Below are 13,174 nucleotides of genomic sequence, written 5' to 3' on the forward strand. Positions count from 1 at the left end.
ATCTAAGGCACAAAGCTAACCCACTATAGTAAGGTGAGGTCTTATATATGGGCGGGTAAACTTTGGTTATAGAAACTTTCTACTAATCAGATTCTTTCCGCCTTTAAATCCACTAATCAGAGCATTCTGCCTCCAGAAACCCTTCTAATAGAGATGCTCCACCTCGTTGGACAATGCCTGCATGATATGCAGCATGTTTGGGGGCCATCTCAGCTCCTCTACAAGCGGTGCTGATCAGCATGTGCGGTCAGGACATGTCTAGTGACACAGGAGGCCAAACCACGACTGTTCCTTGAGCAAACTGACCGAACACTCTCTCCTCGCGCTCAATCCTTCAGTCGCGGGGCTCCCATCTAAATTCCCCCCTCCCATGGCTGACGTGCTAGGCGTCGTTGCCTCCGCCGTCGGCGTTGCAGATTTCGGGCTCAAGCTCTCAAAAAACATCTACGACTACGCCAACTCGGTAGCCGGAGCAAGCAAGCGCATCACCTACCTAGGCGAACACGTCGACCTGACGTCCAAAACAATCAAAGAGCTTGGAGACGTGTTCAAAGATGCCAAGGTGCAGGCGTTGTTGCGCGCCGAAGCGGTCGACACGGCCCAGAAAGCCATGGATCACTGCGATTCGATTTTCAAGGAGATGGACGCCGCTCTGAGCAAGTCGAGATCGAGTAGGCTGGCGTGGCCGTTTCGACAGGTCAAGGTGCAGGAGTTGAACGCCGATCTTGATAGGTTGAAAACGACGCTGCAGCTGCTTTTGGGGGTTTTGGAGGTTGCGCGCGATGTGCACAGGGAGCGCGTGGATAGGGAAAGATTTGATGAGCTCTCGAATTTGATTCGTGCGAGGAACGAAGCGGAGGCGAGGTACAAGGCTGCCGTGGCGGCTGATCAGAATGCCTTGTCTTTTCCGTAAGTCTGACTAGCGACGCTGTCCGTTCTCAACCAGAGAGAAGTCTTACTGATAGTCCGTCGCAGTTCGATCAATCTGGCAGTGGAAGGGAGGTTGCCGGCTGTCGACAAGTCGTCCCGGGAACCATCTATTTCCACCAACGCATCAGGGCAGCAATCGAACAACTATTCAGGGACTTCCATTTCGAAAGATCTGGACGAGGATACAGAAATGACCTCTGCCGACACTCCGCTAGACCTCACGGTCGAGTCTCTGGACCAGGTTGCAACCCATGTTAACAACTTGCTTGGACTAATCAGACGCGTGCAGTACGGCCTTGTCAGGGGGACTCCGCCGTCAATGGCAAAGAAGGAGCTCGAGAATGCTTACTTGGATACTCGGACCACTCTTGACAGCCTTATTTTGGCCAACGGACCTCAGGGCTCGGCCGTGGAAGACACGACTAAAGATCCGCCTCCACTACTGCCGCATGCTAGTTATGGCGGACCTCTTGCAGGTGAATGGCAGCCTCTTTTTCCGAGCGACTCGACACCTGATCAGCAGTCGTATAGCGTTGGAGTCTCCCACTCATACGCCCCTCCGAACCCAGCGACTCGAGGCGTTCCCCAAATTCAAATACCACACCATCCACCGGCGCCAGCGCCTGCCGCCGGTTCACCTCCTGGCTTTGCTGGTGCTTCATCTCCTGGTTTCAGTCCGTCATCTCCTGGTTATTCTCCCACCCATTCTCCTGTATCTCCAAGTTATTCTCCTACATCTCCTGGTTTTGGCACTTCATCGCCTGGTTTTGCCCCCACAACTCCTGGTTTTGCTCCTCCCGCTCCTGGACCACAAGCACGAGGAACTTCCCTGCCGTATGGGCGGCAAACGGCTATACTCATAGCTCAGTATCGCGCTGCTTTATCACAAGCTCAAATTTCTGATGCTCCCGCACCTGACAGAGCAAGCTGCTTTGCTCCCGACTTCCCCGAAGCCATAAAACTGAGATTGATGGGTCTCCCAGAGGAGCAATTTTTGAACGCCTGCGAAGTCTTGCTCGCAAAACTCAATAGCCAGGCTCAGGCGTCATCGAACAATGGGCCACGGCCGTCCATGCCTGCAGCAGGACAGCAACTGCAGATGCCGAATGCCTCGAGCATGGATGCAGCGCTCGCGCTCGCCATGGCTCAGCATCGCGCTAGTGCAGCACAAGCTGGTATGCCCGGTCCTTCTGCGCCGAAGAGAGCGAGACACATTTCTCCTGAAATTCCGGAAGCTAAGAGACAGAAGTTGATGGAGCTTCCAGACGAGGAATATTGGGGACTTGTTGAAGTATGGCGGAAACAGGCCGCTCTACGGGCTCAGAGGGAGGCGATGGCTCAGGCTCAGTCCCAGGCCCAAGCCCAGGCCCAGGCTCAGGCTCAGGCGCAAGTTCAGGCTCAAGCGATGATGAACAGCAGGCCACAGCTTGGTCAACCCTCTGGTTCTGACCTCGGCCAAGACACCAACCCAGAGAAGCTGCCTGAAAATCCAGAAGCCGACAGGAAGGAAAGTGAGGTTAAGGGAAACCAGACGAACTCGAAAGAGAGGTCTTCTTCTGCTTCCAGCGATGGAAGACCAAGGCTCGATGGTTGCCACGGACCAGCTTATTGTTTGATGCGGCATTGGACCACAGCTTTTGATGAGGACTGACTGACCATACAAGCGCCTTTCATAGAATTTTACACTGTCTAGTTTGAACACCCTCAAGATTTCCACATTCACTTACACACCATGACGTCTCATGCGAGATCAAGCTAGAATCCACAGAACATGTTTGGTCGTCGTTTGCTGGCCGAAGCTCTTGCCATGGTAACCCAGTGTTTGGTGGCGGCAAAGGCCCGTGCGCCCGTTTCTCCGCTCCCGCCCGTCAGCTCCGTTCCCCGTCGAATGCTTGCCTGCTCCACACGCCTCTCGTTTCCAACCCTCCCTCCCTCACTCTCGAACGCACAAGTCTGCCGTCCAACGAAATGCTCGACGACGGCATCGGGCACAAATGACGCAATCATTCACAGCGACGCAGCCCGGATGCGCAACCATGTCATGTCAGCAACAGGCACTGTGAAATAGGTACGCGATGAGACCGGCGGTCAGCAGCCTTGTCGTCGCTGTCGTCGTTGTCGCCCAGCCCAACCTCTCGAATTTAAAAAAGCACCCACAGGAAGCACTACTTCCAGCCATCTTCACCGTGCAGTGCAGGGCTCCGCAGCAACCCTGCCCGACAGACATTGACGGCAGCCCGCGCGCTACCGAAGAAATAGTCTTTTTGTTTGCCTGTCACCTCCCTGTCCTAGTCTCTTTCTCGCTATCAACTTGTACATATCTAAACATTCCTACCTGCCGAATTGGACCTTTGTCCGAGCCTTTTTCCTGCGTCCTCTGCTCGTGCTCCGTCTGGGTCGCTCGACACAGGCCTGCCGCGCGGATCAAAAGCGCCGTCTCCATGCCGCGCCCTCTTCTCTCGTTGTCGTCATGTCTCCTCCTCGTCTCCTCTGCTCACCTTGTCCCCGCAGAACCGGAACGGCCCTTCAACTTGGCGCGACATGAAAGGCACTGGCCAGAGCAAGAGGCCCTCGTCAAGCGCGATGCCGGAATCCGCGCGCGCATCAACGTCGAGGTACCGCGCGCCGTCCGCAAGATGAGCGAAGACCCGGGCCAAAAGTTTTACTTGGACTATTGGGAGTTTGGCGCTGCTGCAGCCGGCGCGGATCACAACCAAGTCATGCTTGGAGACGACGACTATCTCAACGTGACTCTGCTGCCGCCCGTGTTGAAGCACGCGGAGGATGTTAGCCGTCACTGGAATTTCCCAAGATTCTTCCAACAGGGCGAGCATGGCGCAGTCCAAAGGCGGGACTTCCAATGTCCGACTGGAACGTCTGCCTGCACGAGCATCGACCGACCCGATTCTTGCTGTGGAGTAGGAGAGGTGTGCCAAATTGTACAGGATACAGGGAATGGAGACGTTGGCTGTTGTCCTGAAGGAAGTACCTGTGGGGGAGGAGTAGCCAATTGCGACACTTCGGCGGGATATTCGAGCTGTCCCGACAGCACAAATGGTGGCTGCTGTATCCCAGACTATTACTGTTCAGGTGTAGGATGTGAGTACCCGGAGCCTTCTTCAGCCAAGCTTTATGGTCCCTCGTATCCTTAACTGACTCATGCTAGGTCTCAAGGCATCAATCAGTACGACAATCATCACGGAAAAAGGGACGACGAGGACGTCAACTCTGTCCAGCACGGCCACCGGCCAAGCCTCTCGCCGGACGTCGATAACGACAGCAACGACCCAATCCCAATCAAGGAACCCATCGTCAGAGAGCACGTCCACAAGTACCCAAGACTCGTCAACAAACGCAGCCTCGAGCACCGCCAGTGCTGTTGCGCCATTCCGCCCAACGAGCGGCAGTGATGAATCGTCAGGCACGTCGCCTCTTACTACGGGCACTGCCTCTGAAAGCCTCAATGGCTGTCCGACTGGCTTTTACATGTGCTCGGCATTTTATCAGGGTGGATGCTGTCGAGTAGGCCGCGACTGTCACTCGACGTCGTGTCCGGCTTCTGCAAGCATTACAGTCGTTGACGGGAATTCGCTGACGATAGCCGGTGAGTCGGGCGTCAGCTTTGCTTCGACGACGGGAGTCTGTGCCAGCGGATGGTCGAGCTGCGCAGCAAATCAGGGAGGAGGCTGCTGTCCGAGTGGGTATGGCTGTGGAAACAGTTGTACGTATACCGGGACAGGAACTGCGTCGCCAAGCGCAGTCGCAAAAGAAGCACCCAGCTTAGCCACACTGAATGCTGCAGTCTGGGGCTGGATATGGATCGTGGCAGGAATGGCGAGTGGATTGGCCATGATTCTGTTGTAGCAGTAGCAGTTGCAGTGAATGGAATGATGGTCATGACATGTGCGAGTCCAGGCGCGCCGCCGGCGAGCGCGAAATAAGGTGGATAATTGACCTAGCGTCACACAAGAGGGCCGGGGTATCTGTCAGATCAGGTCGTCTGATATCGGGCCTTTTCGAGTTGGACCAAAAGCGGGCGGCAGGGTGAGGTGGTGTGGGTAGAGGGCGGCGATGGAATCATGCGAGTAGGCAAAAGGCACTGTCGACGAGTGAAGCACTAGCAGGAAGAGTGGTGTCGATCAGCGGAGAGGGCTTCCCCACGAGGGCACATCATAACCGCCAGCGAGCTTTGTCAAACACAACGTCAACCGTCCATCAATCCCCACGGCTCATTTTGCTCCTCGTCTCTGCTGCCAACCAAACCACGCGACGCGCCCGAGTCGTTGCCACACAACCGACCTACATAGCCCTCAGCTCCTACGCGAACGACCCCGCAGCCTTCAACCCTTCACAACCACACCCGCCAATTTTCAACACCCCAGCGACCGCGCCGCCCACCACGTCGACTCTGCTGGGGCAAGCTGATGGACCTGGATAGGCTGCTGGCTAAGTCGCGATTGCCTTGAAGACCGCTCTTGGTCTTCAAACGCTAGCGATAGCCAGCATGCCCTCGAGCGCGAGAGAAGACGGTGCCGCCGTTGCGGCGGCGCCGCAGCACCCCGTCCCCGATTCGGTCGTGCTGAGGCACGAATACACCAAGCTCTGCAAGAAATATAGGACCGAGATTGCGGCGAGCTCGAGCAGCTTGCTGTCGACCGTCACGGCCGTGAGTCGAATCGTCCTCTGCAAACAGACCTTTCTGACGCTGCTGTAGTATCCGTTGGATTCGGTCAAGACGCGCATGCAGACGTATGGATCATCTGCTCTTATTGCCGACTCTTCTGACCGTCTGCAGATATTCCAACAGATTCACCGGCGTCGTCGATTGCGTTCAGCACACATACCGCACAGAGGGCACCAAGGGCTTTTGGCGAGGTGAGCGAGGAACTTGCGCTGTGTGTCGCTTCACTAACGAAATCCAGGCGTATTTTCTCCGCTCGCAAGCATCACACTCGTCCGCACAGTGTCCTTTTCGGTCTACCAGCGTGCCAAATACACCTACGATGAATGGATGAAGAGAGCCACGGGCAGCTCGCCGCTCGCAATTGCCAATAGCACAGGAGCCATGCCCAACATTGCAACCATGTCGTGTTTCGGGGCCGCCGGTGCGACGGCTGGCGCTGTAATCACATTTATTGCCTGTATGGCATGGAAACGGCATTGTAGACGCTGGCTGACTTTTCCCAGGTCCCTTTGAGCTCACCAAGATGAGCGCTCAGATTTCCGTGCTCGCTCAATCCAAAGAGGGCAATGCGAAGCCAAACCCAATCAGCGCTAGTTACGCAGAGCTGGGCACGCTGAGGACTGCGCAAAATCTCGTCAGGCAGAGGGGCTTTGGTGGCCTCTATGCCGGTGTTCACTATCACTTGCGTGAGTTGTGTCGGTTTGACTGAGGAGGCAATGCTGACGTCAACGGTAGTCCGCGACAGTATCGGGACTGGGATTTATTTCACAACGTACGAAAGCTCCAAGCAGCTCCTCGCCAACGCCCGGGGCAACTCGCCTACTTCGCCCCTCGCCGTCGTAATTGCAGGCGGGCTGTGTGGTCTCGTCAGCTGGGCCTGCATCTACCCCATCGACACGGCCAAGTCCATCTACCAGCGCAACTGCTTCACACAACACAAGAACAAAACGGACCGCCCCAAGATTCAATTCTTCAATCCTCGCATGTACAAGGGTACGTCATAGGCGGCACGGCACCACCCCACCTGCACGCTAGTCAAGTGCACTAGGGGAGCAAATCGACCAACCAAACGTCTTGGCTTTGTCTGTGACTTGAGCGCTAATCCGATTTGCAATGATAGGCATTGGCGTTTCAATGAGCCGCTCGTGTGTCGTCAACGCCATCTTCTTCTCGGCCTTTGAGTATACTAAGAAGAGAATCAATCGCCTCGAGTACGACGAAGAGCTGTTGCGCACCCACGGCCGAGCATAAATATCTTTTTCGCCAACATCAACTTGTGTCATGACGTCACGTGTCGAGCGTCGTCACGGGATCGACCAATCTATCGGATCGGACTGGACCATAACCACAAAAGCAGGCACGAAACCATCCTCACCATTCTCCTCTCTGTACAGTATACAACGGATGGTGGAGCAGCTGCAGTTGCTCGCCTTCTTTTCCTTTCTCCTCTCCTTATTCTTTTCTTATCTCGGCACGGCTCATACAACACAACGACTCCTTTTTCCCAGCACACACACGCGGATGATATGGAGGAACGATTGCACACGGCAACGGCCAAGGTGCGAAAGGGAAGGACTGCTGGAGGGATTCATGCATCGATGTTGAAGGACGCAAGATTAGCAGCAAGCAGTGTGGCTGACAGACAAGCCAACGGTTGCGAAACGGGAGGTCAATCTGTCGGTCGGTGAGCTTGGCTCGCTGGCTTCTGTCTGCTTGCTGAATACCTCCTAGCTCAGATAGTGTAGCGGGGGTGTGGTGGTGTAGGTAGGCAGGATACGCAGGATAGCCGGCCAGTGCATTGGCTAGGGAATAAACATATTTGCATCTTTATCAGTAAACGCTTTGCGGGTGTGTAGGTCTGTTGGCGGTCTTCTCGCTATACGTACGCCCGGTGGGCAGAACTCCCCACCCATGCACCTGCGCAGCCGGTAGACAGCAATAATGCAGCAAATGTCCTCCTCGTCTTTCTCCGCTCGATCAGGACGACATCGAGGTCACGGCATGATATCCAAATCCCCATTCCTACCACTCTAGGTACCGCTCGCTCGCCTCTCGAGAACGGCCCGTGCGGCACCTCCATATGTACCTACATGCCCACATGCCTACCTACATAACTCCTTATCCGAGGTATGGTGTCGCGTCGCATCGCGTCGCGTCGCGTGCTCAAACAAACAAAGCATCCAACTGGTCGACCGGCCGCTGTGCCGCTCTAGGTACGCTGCGATACATGCGGTGGACGGTGCCGTGCCGTGGCGGATGGATGATTGAAACGGACGGGCCTCGCTCCAGCGTAGCTAGCCGAGAGAGGGACGGATGGACGGACGGACCTGAGAGGCGAGCATCAAGGTGCCGCGCCGTGGTGGGCGCGTTGCGTGGTTGTTATCGCGCGCTGGCTGGCTCCACTGGTCCCCGGACGCTGCCTGGCGGTTGCGGGCTGGGGGCTGGGTGTGCGGATGGGATAGGCGGACGATGGACAGACAGACAGACAGGCGGGGGGGGCAGTTGATGGGAGAGCGTGTTTTGCCCTATTTCTTTCTCCTTCCTTCTCTTCTTTTCTCCGTCAATTTTTCCTGGGCGCTTATGTCGTGTCGTGTCGTGTCGTCTCGCCTACCAATGGTTGAACGGCTGGCTAGCTGCATCATGAGGCGACGAACCCTGACGCTCCGTCTTTTCCGCTAGCCGCTGCCGAGTCGCCACGACACGCGACAGACAGACAACCGCTCGCGCGCGCTTACGGCGTCAGCGTCAGCTCTGCAGCGGTAGCGGCTGTTAGGATTGGAATTGGGAATACGGGGGAGAGGAGACGGGGTGAGGCAGCGGTGGTGGTTTGTGATTTGTGATTGATGAGGGCAGGCTGGCGAATAGAGAATATAGACTAGCGGGGGGTGATACTGTTTGGCGCGCTTCTTTGCCAAGATGGACTAGGGAGTGAGTAGTGTGGGAGGGAGGAGGGAGGACGATTGTCGGAGTATGGATATGTGAAGGACTTTTGACCGCCGCCGCCGCCGCCGCTTGTGTTGCAGACAGCCCAGGCAGCTGAGGTGGACTGGACAGGACCGTTGACCGCACCTCAGCAAGTGTCCGGTCCGGGGGCGCGGCGCTGCGTCGGTGCCGGGCGTTTGACGCTAGGTTGTGTCGCGAGAGAATGGAAACCGGACAGACAGAGGCAGATGCATGTGGTGTTGAGATGAAGACTTGCGGGCCAGTTTCTCGGTGCAGGCGCTGGGATTCAGATGCCTGTCAACAGCATTGGAAGGAGCCGAGCAGTTCGTGTCTGTACATGTACAATTCATGTTCGTACATACTGTACTGGACAGCGGCAAGCATGCCGGATCAGCCCGAGACACAGCCAACGGCTTCATGGGAGCATCTGCGAAGGGATATGCAGGGTCTTGATGGTCCAGGTCTAGGTCCAGGGTCTTGCGCCGCACGGCCTTATCCGCGGACCACCTCACCTGCACGCTTACCCAGACGCAGACCACACACACCCTGGCCTTCGACCAGTGCAAGCAGCCTCAGCCTGACCACCCCATGCTCTGCTCTGCCCGAGTTCGGCAACAAGGTGGATCTCCATGCCGGCATAAATACCACGGCCTCATCGCCGCCCATCTCACGATGCCCTTCATCCAGCCCGTCCAGCTGCCGTGGTGGTGAAAGACAGCCCAATCCCTTTCGTCTATCACCCATCCCCAGCGCCTCATTCACTGCCAATACCCGTTACCTCTCCGGATCCTCCTCATCAGCCACCGTACCACATCCACATCGCGGCGCCAGCACCTGCACACGCTCCGCCCTGCCGAGCTATCCGCTGCGTTGGGCTGAAAAGTTCCATTGTACGAACAAAGAAAGGGACCCTTCTTTCGACCGCGGCCGGACCACTCCAGCTCGGGCTAGATCGCCTCGCTATCGCCCAGCGCGCGTGGCATCTGGATACAAAAATAATACACGCAGTGATTAACCCCCCGTTATCCCCGTCATTGTTAAGTCTGACAATCGCTCTTCTCGGGCTATGTATGTATATTTATTTCCCACTTTGCGCGCGCTGTTGCTTCGTCAATTGTCACCTCGTCCACTCGCTAACGCCTGGCTTCAGCTTCACGCTTTGCACCTTCGCTCTAACTTGACATCATCTTGAAGACATCTTTTTGCTCATCTAATTCCTTCTTCTCTTTCAAGCAACCCAAAAACCAAGACCTACCCACCCAGCAAGAAGAAGAAGAAAAGGAAAAGAAATCAGCCAAAATGTGCTCCTACACCTACAGCTGGTACTACTGCAACCACGACTACTACATCTGGGCCAACAGCATCGAGGTGTGCCCAAACCGGCTGCTCTCGGGCTACTCGTACGACGCCTGGAGCATCGACATGTGCAAGAACATGCAGGTCTCGTGCGCCGGCTTCTCAAACTACTACTGCCACGACTGCTCCGAGGACGTCAGTTTGGAGTTTGAGCTTGATGAGATGTAGTAGTGCTGTTGCTGCTGCTCTTTCTTCATATTCGTTTTCATCGTTGTTGATGAGGCAGAATTTGTTTGCTTGCTTGTTGCGCTCTGAGCTGTGGGGTTTTGGCGTTCGACTCGAAAGATTTGTTTGGCTTGGAGAGAGTTGGGTACCATGGCTTGCTTCTTCGGCACAGCACGCGTGTTTGGGCGCTCTCGGCGCTTTGCTTTGCTTTGCTTTGCTCTCACTCCTCTTTCTTGCTCTACTCTCCCTCGGATATCATGGATCCGACGCTTTACTTTCTGCCTCTCGCATTATTCATGCGTCCATTTCTCCGCTTGTCTGGCATTGAGGCATTCTGCCGGACACACCAAACCAAAGCAGCAGACCGCACCTTTTTCGCCGTGGTGCGGCGTCTCATGTCATCTGCGGCAGCTGTCGGCACTGCACCTGGCCCCTTTTCCTCACCGCACCACCACCACCCACGACACGACGCGACGCGATGCACCTCACCGCAAGACGACTCTCCTTCTCGTCTCCTTTCGGCTTGGCTCGGCTTGGTTCGGTTTCTCGCCCGCACGTCGCCACCGCGCGACTCCTCCCGTCCTCCCCCTACTCCTACTCGTGGGAGTATGCCAGCCGGCAGTAGAAGCATCGCCTCGCCTCGCCTCGCCTCGCCTCATCGAACAGACCCCTCGTTCTCCAGCACTCGTCTCGTCTCGTCTTCAACGCCCCGGCACACTCCAGACACGAGCAACCTCCCGCAGCCGAACGGACGGACGAATGGACGTGTGGTAAAAGCACCAGCAACAGCACCAGCAACAGCCAACGCCAGAACCCAAGTCCAAACGGAACGCGCAACGCGCGGACCCACGGCGGCGCCGGTGGCGGCGCCCACCGGTGTTGATCAGGGTCCTTGGGTTGTCTGTGCGTGCGTGCGTGCGTACGTGCGTGCGGTGGACCCATCGCATCCGACAGCCCCGAGGACGGCGCCTGGTATGCGGCTAGGGTTCGGGTCAGTTGGTTGGTGGGGTAGCTGGGACGAGTGGGTTTTCTGTTTTCGTTTGGTTGGAGAGGTGTTGGGTGCGTGGTTAGACATGGGGCGGGTGGATGTTTGGGAGTTTGGATGATTGTGAAGGAGAGGAAGAGGGAGAGGAAGAGGAGGAAGTATATGATTGATTGATAAGAGCATGGTAAATGGATAGATGAATGGCTGCTTTGATTCGTTTCAGCGCGGCGCGGACGTTTTCTTTGTGGTTCCTTTCCCATCCTTTTCTCTATCTGTTGATTTAGCTGTCTTTGTTCTTTGTCCTACTTCTAATGACAAACTTTGGTCAAATGGGTAGGGGTATCTATCTATTCTATTTCCATCAATGCGCTAATTACTAGACCTACACCCACGGCCTCAACTCAACTCATCAGCAGCCCAGCTTAGGTAGGTAGCCAACCTACTCCATGACGCGCTCGCCCTCGCCCGGATCGACGCGGCCGCCGAGCGGGCCCTTGTCGATGCTGGCCTGCACCTGGCGCGCGCGCCTCCTCGCATCTATATACAGCATAAACTCGGTGTACGTCTCGGGCATGACCTTGACGTCCGCATCGACGGTGAACGTGTAGTTGAACTGGCCAGTCGGCTTCGTCTCGCCGTGCTCGACGTTGCGGACCTTGGAGTCGACGCGCACCTGGACGCGGGTCTTGCGTTTCTCGCCGATGGGCGAGGCGGAAGAAGAAGAGGAGGAGGAGGAGGAGGAGGAGGAGGAGGCGGCGTCGTCGACGGCCGGCGGGTCCGTGTACACGACCGTTGCCGTCATGTAGAGCACGCTGCCGACGGGGACGGGGTTCTGGAAGGTGCTGGGGTCGAGCGAGACGAAGGTTGGTCGCGTGTGCGCGAACGAGGCGGCGCAGCAAAAGGCCAGCTCGAACGTTTGCTTCAGCAGGAAGCCGCCGAAGATCATGAAGTGGTGTCGGTTGCGATACTGTGGCTGCATGATGGACGCCGTCTGTAGCCGCGTCGCCGACATGAGTTGCACGTTGGCTGGCCGCCGTAGTGGGTCGTTCGGGTCGTGCCATTGCAGTTGCTTCTGCCACATGGCGTGGATGATGTCGCTTTCTTCGTCGTTGGGCGTGTGTTTGATTAGCGACTTGGTTTTGAGCTCTTTGCGCCGTTTCGAGTTTTCCTCGCCTCGGGCGAAAAATGCCTTTTCCTCCTCTGTCTCTATGAGGAGGGGGTTCACGTCGACCGGCCTGTGGTGCGTCAGTATCAGCAGTGTGGAGAGGCAAAACGGCTTACTTTTTTGTCCCCGGGTCAAGAGAGACCATGGTGAATGTGCAGGTCATGAGGACGTCCTTCTCTTGAACCTTTTCGCCTTCCTTGGGGGCTTTGGCGACTTGCAGCGATATTTCCATGCTGCTCCTGCCCGTGGCATACGTCACCTGTCCGCTGTACTCGAGATCGCAAATCTCGGTCAGAGGGTTGCGAATGGTGATTCTGTCACATGCGGCTGTTACTGTCGTGACTTCTTCGCCCGTGTGCTTGTAAGCAATGACGCCCGAGAGGGCATCCAGGTCCATGAAGATGGTCCCGAGCCTGAGTCATGTTGGAATGTTGTTCAATCTTGTAGCCATACGACTCACCTAATGTGGCCAGACGAGTTGAGATAGGTGTCGAGAAGCCATGGATCTTGTGCCAGCGGTAGAATCTTTCCAGTCAGTCATTTGCATCTTGGGTCAAGCTTGATGCAGCTTACGACGCGGTGGTAGCTGTCCGACATGCGCTTTGGCTCGAGTTTGCGATTCGCCGGGACCTGAGGGATTCCTGATGCTCTTGTTGGGTCTTCGCCATCGCGTTGCTTCTTTCGCAAGGCTTCAATCCAGGGCGTCTGTATGCGGGCTTCTGTCAAGTCCCTAAATACGCCATCGGTGCAGGCTGTTGGCGTGCTGCTGAATTCGCGAGTGGTGATGCATTTTTGAGCATCAGCCAGTCGACCTGGCTTGACCGACGACGCACCAGACCTCAAGTGCCTCAGAACAGAGCTCGATAATTTGATCATGGTGTCTATGAATTTTGGAAAAGGAGGAAAACAGCTCGAAGACAGAGGTGCAGCAAGGGGTGAGGTCATC

General features: G+C 56.2%; 7 protein-coding genes across 7 annotated transcripts; 6 read left to right on the plus strand and 1 right to left on the minus strand.

The window, feature by feature from the left end:
• The first annotated feature begins 266 nt into the window (after nucleotides 1–266).
• On the plus strand, nucleotides 267–2,707 carry IWZ02DRAFT_485364 (uncharacterized protein). Its single transcript, XM_066769222.1, has 2 exons — nucleotides 267–909; nucleotides 976–2,707. The coding sequence occupies exons 1-2, from the start codon at nucleotides 371–373 to the stop codon at nucleotides 2,579–2,581; spliced, it is 2,145 nt and encodes a 714-aa protein (XP_066618508.1). The 5' UTR covers nucleotides 267–370; the 3' UTR covers nucleotides 2,582–2,707.
• IWZ02DRAFT_103689 (uncharacterized protein) lies at nucleotides 2,634–3,473 on the plus strand. Its single transcript, XM_066761292.1, has 2 exons — nucleotides 2,634–2,998; nucleotides 3,442–3,473. The coding sequence occupies exon 1, from the start codon at nucleotides 2,702–2,704 to the stop codon at nucleotides 2,996–2,998; it is 297 nt and encodes a 98-aa protein (XP_066618509.1). The 5' UTR covers nucleotides 2,634–2,701; the 3' UTR covers nucleotides 3,442–3,473.
• Nucleotides 2,708–5,122, plus strand: IWZ02DRAFT_463347 (uncharacterized protein). The gene is made up of 2 exons (XM_066768348.1): nucleotides 2,708–4,029; nucleotides 4,097–5,122. The coding sequence occupies exons 1-2, from the start codon at nucleotides 3,006–3,008 to the stop codon at nucleotides 4,792–4,794; spliced, it is 1,722 nt and encodes a 573-aa protein (XP_066618510.1). The 5' UTR covers nucleotides 2,708–3,005; the 3' UTR covers nucleotides 4,795–5,122.
• Nucleotides 5,115–7,003, plus strand: IWZ02DRAFT_103726 (mitochondrial carrier domain-containing protein). The gene is made up of 7 exons (XM_066761293.1): nucleotides 5,115–5,596; nucleotides 5,645–5,679; nucleotides 5,726–5,805; nucleotides 5,853–6,071; nucleotides 6,118–6,300; nucleotides 6,350–6,607; nucleotides 6,735–7,003. Exons 1-7 carry the CDS (start codon nucleotides 5,435–5,437, stop codon nucleotides 6,863–6,865), a joined length of 1,068 nt encoding a protein of 355 aa, XP_066618511.1. The 5' UTR covers nucleotides 5,115–5,434; the 3' UTR covers nucleotides 6,866–7,003.
• Nucleotides 7,004–9,856: 2,853 nt separating this feature from the next.
• IWZ02DRAFT_385841 (uncharacterized protein) lies at nucleotides 9,857–10,081 on the plus strand (the record flags this gene model as incomplete). The annotated part of the gene is made up of 1 exon (XM_066765431.1): nucleotides 9,857–10,081. The coding sequence occupies one exon, from the start codon at nucleotides 9,857–9,859 to the stop codon at nucleotides 10,079–10,081; it is 225 nt and encodes a 74-aa protein (XP_066618512.1).
• Nucleotides 10,082–10,208: 127 nt separating this feature from the next.
• Nucleotides 10,209–11,347, plus strand: IWZ02DRAFT_103825 (uncharacterized protein). The gene has a single exon (XM_066761295.1). The coding sequence runs from the start codon at nucleotides 10,336–10,338 to the stop codon at nucleotides 11,182–11,184; it is 849 nt and encodes a 282-aa protein (XP_066618513.1). The 5' UTR covers nucleotides 10,209–10,335; the 3' UTR covers nucleotides 11,185–11,347.
• IWZ02DRAFT_103818 (HotDog domain-containing protein) lies at nucleotides 11,344–13,140 on the minus strand. Its single transcript, XM_066761294.1, has 4 exons — nucleotides 12,802–13,140; nucleotides 12,689–12,753; nucleotides 12,345–12,641; nucleotides 11,344–12,298 (listed from the first exon to the last, which is right to left on the minus strand). Exons 1-4 carry the CDS (start codon nucleotides 13,102–13,104, stop codon nucleotides 11,503–11,505), a joined length of 1,461 nt encoding a protein of 486 aa, XP_066618514.1. The 5' UTR covers nucleotides 13,105–13,140; the 3' UTR covers nucleotides 11,344–11,502.
• Between the last annotated feature and the right edge of the window lie 34 nt (nucleotides 13,141–13,174).

The sequence above is a fragment of the Phyllosticta citriasiana genome (assembly GCF_038021145.1).
Source record: "Phyllosticta citriasiana strain CBS 120426 chromosome Unknown IWZ02scaffold_17, whole genome shotgun sequence".
Classification (NCBI taxonomy): Eukaryota; Fungi; Ascomycota; class Dothideomycetes; order Botryosphaeriales; family Phyllostictaceae; genus Phyllosticta; species Phyllosticta citriasiana.

What these genes read in the sequence shown, in the direction of transcription:
- IWZ02DRAFT_103689 (XM_066761292.1), top strand. Translation starts at nt 2,702, where the DNA reads ATGTTTGGTCGTCGTTTGCTGGCCGAAGCTCTTGCCATGGTAACCCAG.
- IWZ02DRAFT_103825 (XM_066761295.1), top strand. Translation starts at nt 10,336, where the DNA reads ATGGATCCGACGCTTTACTTTCTGCCTCTCGCATTATTCATGCGTCCA.
- IWZ02DRAFT_485364 (XM_066769222.1), top strand. Translation starts at nt 371, where the DNA reads ATGGCTGACGTGCTAGGCGTCGTTGCCTCCGCCGTCGGCGTTGCAGAT. An exon ending in CAGAATGCCTTGTCTTTTCC is followed by an intron (nt 910 to 975) that starts GTAAGTCTGACT and finishes AGTCCGTCGCAG; the next exon opens with TTCGATCAATCTGGCAGTGG.
- IWZ02DRAFT_463347 (XM_066768348.1), top strand. Translation starts at nt 3,006, where the DNA reads ATGAGACCGGCGGTCAGCAGCCTTGTCGTCGCTGTCGTCGTTGTCGCC. An exon ending in TTACTGTTCAGGTGTAGGAT is followed by an intron (nt 4,030 to 4,096) that starts GTGAGTACCCGG and finishes GACTCATGCTAG; the next exon opens with GTCTCAAGGCATCAATCAGT.
- IWZ02DRAFT_103818 (XM_066761294.1), bottom strand. Translation starts at nt 13,104, where the DNA reads ATGATCAAATTATCGAGCTCTGTTCTGAGGCACTTGAGGTCTGGTGCG. An exon ending in AACTCGTCTGGCCACATTAG is followed by an intron (nt 12,642 to 12,688) that starts GTGAGTCGTATG and finishes AACATGACTCAG; the next exon opens with GCTCGGGACCATCTTCATGG. An exon ending in CTTGACCCGGGGACAAAAAA is followed by an intron (nt 12,299 to 12,344) that starts GTAAGCCGTTTT and finishes GACGCACCACAG; the next exon opens with GCCGGTCGACGTGAACCCCC.
- IWZ02DRAFT_103726 (XM_066761293.1), top strand. Translation starts at nt 5,435, where the DNA reads ATGCCCTCGAGCGCGAGAGAAGACGGTGCCGCCGTTGCGGCGGCGCCG. An exon ending in GTCAAGACGCGCATGCAGAC is followed by an intron (nt 5,680 to 5,725) that starts GTATGGATCATC and finishes GACCGTCTGCAG; the next exon opens with ATATTCCAACAGATTCACCG. An exon ending in CACCAAGGGCTTTTGGCGAG is followed by an intron (nt 5,806 to 5,852) that starts GTGAGCGAGGAA and finishes AACGAAATCCAG; the next exon opens with GCGTATTTTCTCCGCTCGCA.